Source organism: Choristoneura fumiferana, chromosome 8, assembly GCF_025370935.1.
Source record: "Choristoneura fumiferana chromosome 8, NRCan_CFum_1, whole genome shotgun sequence".
NCBI classification, from domain to species: Eukaryota; Metazoa; Arthropoda; class Insecta; order Lepidoptera; family Tortricidae; genus Choristoneura; species Choristoneura fumiferana.
In genome coordinates this window covers 12,686,750-12,690,213 of record NC_133479.1, presented here as the reverse complement: position 1 = coordinate 12,690,213, position 3,464 = coordinate 12,686,750, and the positions used below count along the sequence as shown (strand labels likewise).

Below are 3,464 nucleotides of genomic sequence, written 5' to 3'. Positions count from 1 at the left end.
TTCATGCAGACAACGCGTTGCTAGGAAACTCGAGCTTTTTTGACCGTAGTAACGGTATCTAGCTGTATTACATTGTATAGGTTCATTTACATTACACCTCCATAGAATGTTTTGCAGGCAAGCATGCTGCGGATTATATTTAAGCATCTGAACATCGGCGTATATCAGTGGAGAATGTAAATTCACCTAAGCGAACAGAGCGCATTATATCAAACAGTTCCTTTGGACAAGAGCCCATTCAGTTAAAAGTCATTTATGATATCTTTTGTCAGTCTGCATAGAGGCATCAAAGACAACGCGGGTCTTCGTCTCTTGCTGTTTTCATTTATTACAGCATGGTGCGGCATGAAATATAAAGGATCGTTTTCAAATCTAAGGAACTGAAGTCAATATAATGCCCATGTCCTAATTCAATGTATTCATTTATGAACTTTTCATATTCGGAAAGCAAATATGGACTCTTATGCAATTCCTTTCGAGGCTAAGAACCTATAGTATGCATATCAAAAGAGTTGCCGAGAGCATTATTAATTTCGTCTAAAGGCAATTTTAAAGTAAATCGACCTGAAACTGGTTTGTCCTTTAGTAAAGTAGTTTTTTGAAAATGTTCTCACATAATTCATGCTCCGGAATGCTTTCATTAAAAACTTCAGGGCTTTCGGTTTTCCAAAACTTTTTTAAATTTTCATTAAGGTCGGAATTGCCAGTCGAGACATAAAAAGCGACACCTTACTTGTTTTGGAGTTGGTTTGCCTCGGTAAAGCTCCTGCTATGATGTGGCCGAATTTAGTGTTAACGAAGCGTGGTTGCGTATGCTGGTGCTGGTGCTGCTGCCCCGGCGCGTGTTGCTCAGCAGCCTGCCGCGGCGGGCGCTGAGGCGCTGGCTGATCTGGCAGCAGTGTCTGAAAAAATACGTCGGCACCTATGAGCATGTTTATCTCGATGGAATGTAAATTCTGCATCAGCCAGCTTCAAATCTGAAGGAATATTAAAGCCTCCAGGTCGACTTGAATTGTGGGAGTTTACAGGTAATTTTTTCAAGCACATGGCATTAATTGTCACCTTGTATGGTGAAGCCAGTGAAAATATTTGAGGGGAATTGAATACCTCGCAGCATTATTTGTGTTGCTGACCCCTATAATTGTAGTATTTTCGGTCTTCGGGCTGAGCCCTAGGACATCAATCAATTTATTTGTTACCAGAGACACTTGCGATGCAGAGTCCAGTATAGCTTTTACATGGACCTCCTGACCGGTCTGGCTAAAAAGTTTGACTTTGACAGTCGGTATTAAAATTTTGTCACAATCTGTATTTGAAAGTAAAGAGACAGGCTGTGATACCTCCGGATGAAGCAAAGTATTGTGAGCTTGTTTGCAAATGTTGCACCGGAAATGAAATCTGCATTTGCCTTGGTGATTGTTCAAACAAGTATTGCATAAGTTATTTTCTTTACAAATTTTAATTCTTTCATCACAAGGCAGAAGTTTAAATTTATTGCATTCAAATAATCTATGATTAGACTTACAGTGTTTGCAGGACTTGAACTCCGATGCTGCAGCTACATTTACCACTGCTGTCCGGTGGTGAGTTTTGCCCGACATCATCGGCTCAACATTTTCCAATGCCAAGGCTCTCCGCTCCAGGTACAGCAGGAAGTCTTCGATTGTAGGATCGGCAGCATCGCTTCGCTCGAGCTGATATGCCCGTGAGGTGTACGAGTCTAGTTTACGATATAAAATAGCCAATATAATAGGGTCCCAGGTTTCAGTTTTGACATTTAGGTTTTTTAGTGAGGCTAAACACTGCTTTACTTGGGATACAAACTCCCTGATATTACTTGGTGTTGATTTATAAATGGCATTCAAATCAAGGAGTGAATTAATATGTTCATTTATGATTTTAGAGGTGTGATTATACCTACTATTGAGTAAATTCAGTGCTTCGTCGTAGCTTTCAGAATTGAACGGGAGATTTTTGATCAAATCTAAAGGTTCTTTTTGTAAGAAAGACCTCAAGTAATACAATTTTTTACATTATCTATGGATCTATCGTTATGTATAATTGCTTTGAACAGATTAATGAATGGCATGTACTCACTATATTTCCCCGTGAAAGTATTAATTTGGATCGTAGGTAATTTTGCCTTAAATGCGCAAGTAGATGTACTCGTATTAGGGGAGGACTTTTCCATAACCGCGTCGTTGAGGACAGTCAAATTTTGAAGTACTTGCCTTCGATCTCGGCCACATCTTCGGGATCCTTCTCATCGAGAGCGAGGATCTGTTTGTTGTAGCTCTCGTACTCTTTAAATAATTCCACTAAGCGAGACCGTTTTGCTTGCAATATTGAAAGGTCTGTGAGTTTTACATCTTCCGCATTTAAAACAAAACTATACAAGCGCGTCATGGACGCCTTGGCGTATCCCCGGGACGCCTTAAGTTGTTTAATAAGACTTTCTTGGTTTTCCATTCTAACAATAACAAATTACGACTACACTTTTCGCAACGATACGTTTTATAACTAAAAACTGAAAATAGAAGTAATATAACGAGGATGAACGAACAATGACAAAACAAAATGTCGTCGCTTGCGTCGGTCGGTCGTCGTTCTTTCTTGGTTGCGCGCGCAGGTTTCGGCTTCGATGCAGCGTGCCTGCTGTCCTGCTTGCGCCTATAGCTTGAAAGCGAGATGGCTTGCGACGTGTGCTCCCGTGGCGCGGCGTCTGCTGGTGTTGCTGTACTGCTCGCACCTAGGTATTGAAAGCGGGATGGCTTGCGTCGTATTAAGTTTCGAGGCGCGGCGTCTCTGTTGCACTGCTCGCACCTATGTATTGAAAGCGGGATGGCTTGCGTACTTCCGCGTCGTATTTGGGAGTACGATATTGCGCTTCCTTTTGCCCACTGACAGGATCGTGCTTGCTCGTCGGGTCACCACGGCCGAGAATCTTGGCGGCGATCGCGTGATGATCGACAAGATGGCTGCCCTTGTATCGCAGCTCCGTATGAAAACTCTGAATTGGTAATTGGTTTTTTCGAGCACTTTTCACTGGTTTTGTTTTATCACTATCGAAGGACCATTATGTAGAGCAGGTTTAGTTTGTTGTGCACTGATTTTATGTCCAGGAAAAGGCCTTTTTATAATTAAAATAAATTTAATTTTGAAAACACACAATTCACAGAGTCGGAGCTGAAGCAAGAGAGAGGGCGCTAGTGTTGCCACTCATAGTAAAAAAATATTTATTTGTTGGTGTTGCCAACAGCGGGTTCACGGTGGATGCAGGCCGCTGCGGACCGAAGCGACTGGAGGTCTATGGGGGAGGCCTATGTCCAACAGTGGACGTCCTACGGCTGAGATGATGAATTGATGATGATGAAATGGGAGAGGACACTGACTTCTGTAACACAGGTTTTAACAGCTCAGAAGTCAGGGACTTCATTTTGATTTTGTACCTTATTGTCAATAAA

The 3,464-nt window shown here is 42.0% G+C and overlaps 2 protein-coding genes across 4 annotated transcripts in view; one reads left to right on the top strand and one right to left on the bottom strand.

Annotated features, from left to right (window-relative positions):
• Window positions 1-3,464, top strand: part of Src64B (Tyrosine-protein kinase Src64B) — a 125,382-nt gene that overhangs the window by 55,387 nt on the left and 66,531 nt on the right. The window lies entirely within an intron of this gene.
• Window positions 733-2,557, bottom strand: LOC141430047 (uncharacterized). Its single transcript, XM_074090587.1, has 3 exons — window positions 2,232-2,557; window positions 1,526-1,720; window positions 733-902 (listed from the first exon to the last, which is right to left on the bottom strand). The coding sequence occupies exons 1-3, from the start codon at window positions 2,467-2,469 to the stop codon at window positions 850-852; spliced, it is 486 nt and encodes a 161-aa protein (XP_073946688.1). The 5' UTR covers window positions 2,470-2,557; the 3' UTR covers window positions 733-849.

Bases quoted from the DNA above. Each gene is read 5' to 3' on its own strand.
- LOC141430047 (XM_074090587.1), bottom strand. From the start codon at position 2,469: ATGGAAAACCAAGAAAGTCTTATTAAACAACTTAAGGCGTCCCGGGGA. The intron at 1,721-2,231 runs GCAAGTACTTCA...ATCGTAAACTAG, and splicing joins AGATGTGGCCGAGATCGAAG to ACTCGTACACCTCACGGGCA. The intron at 903-1,525 runs GTAAGTCTAATC...GTATTTTTTCAG, and splicing joins GTTCAAGTCCTGCAAACACT to ACACTGCTGCCAGATCAGCC.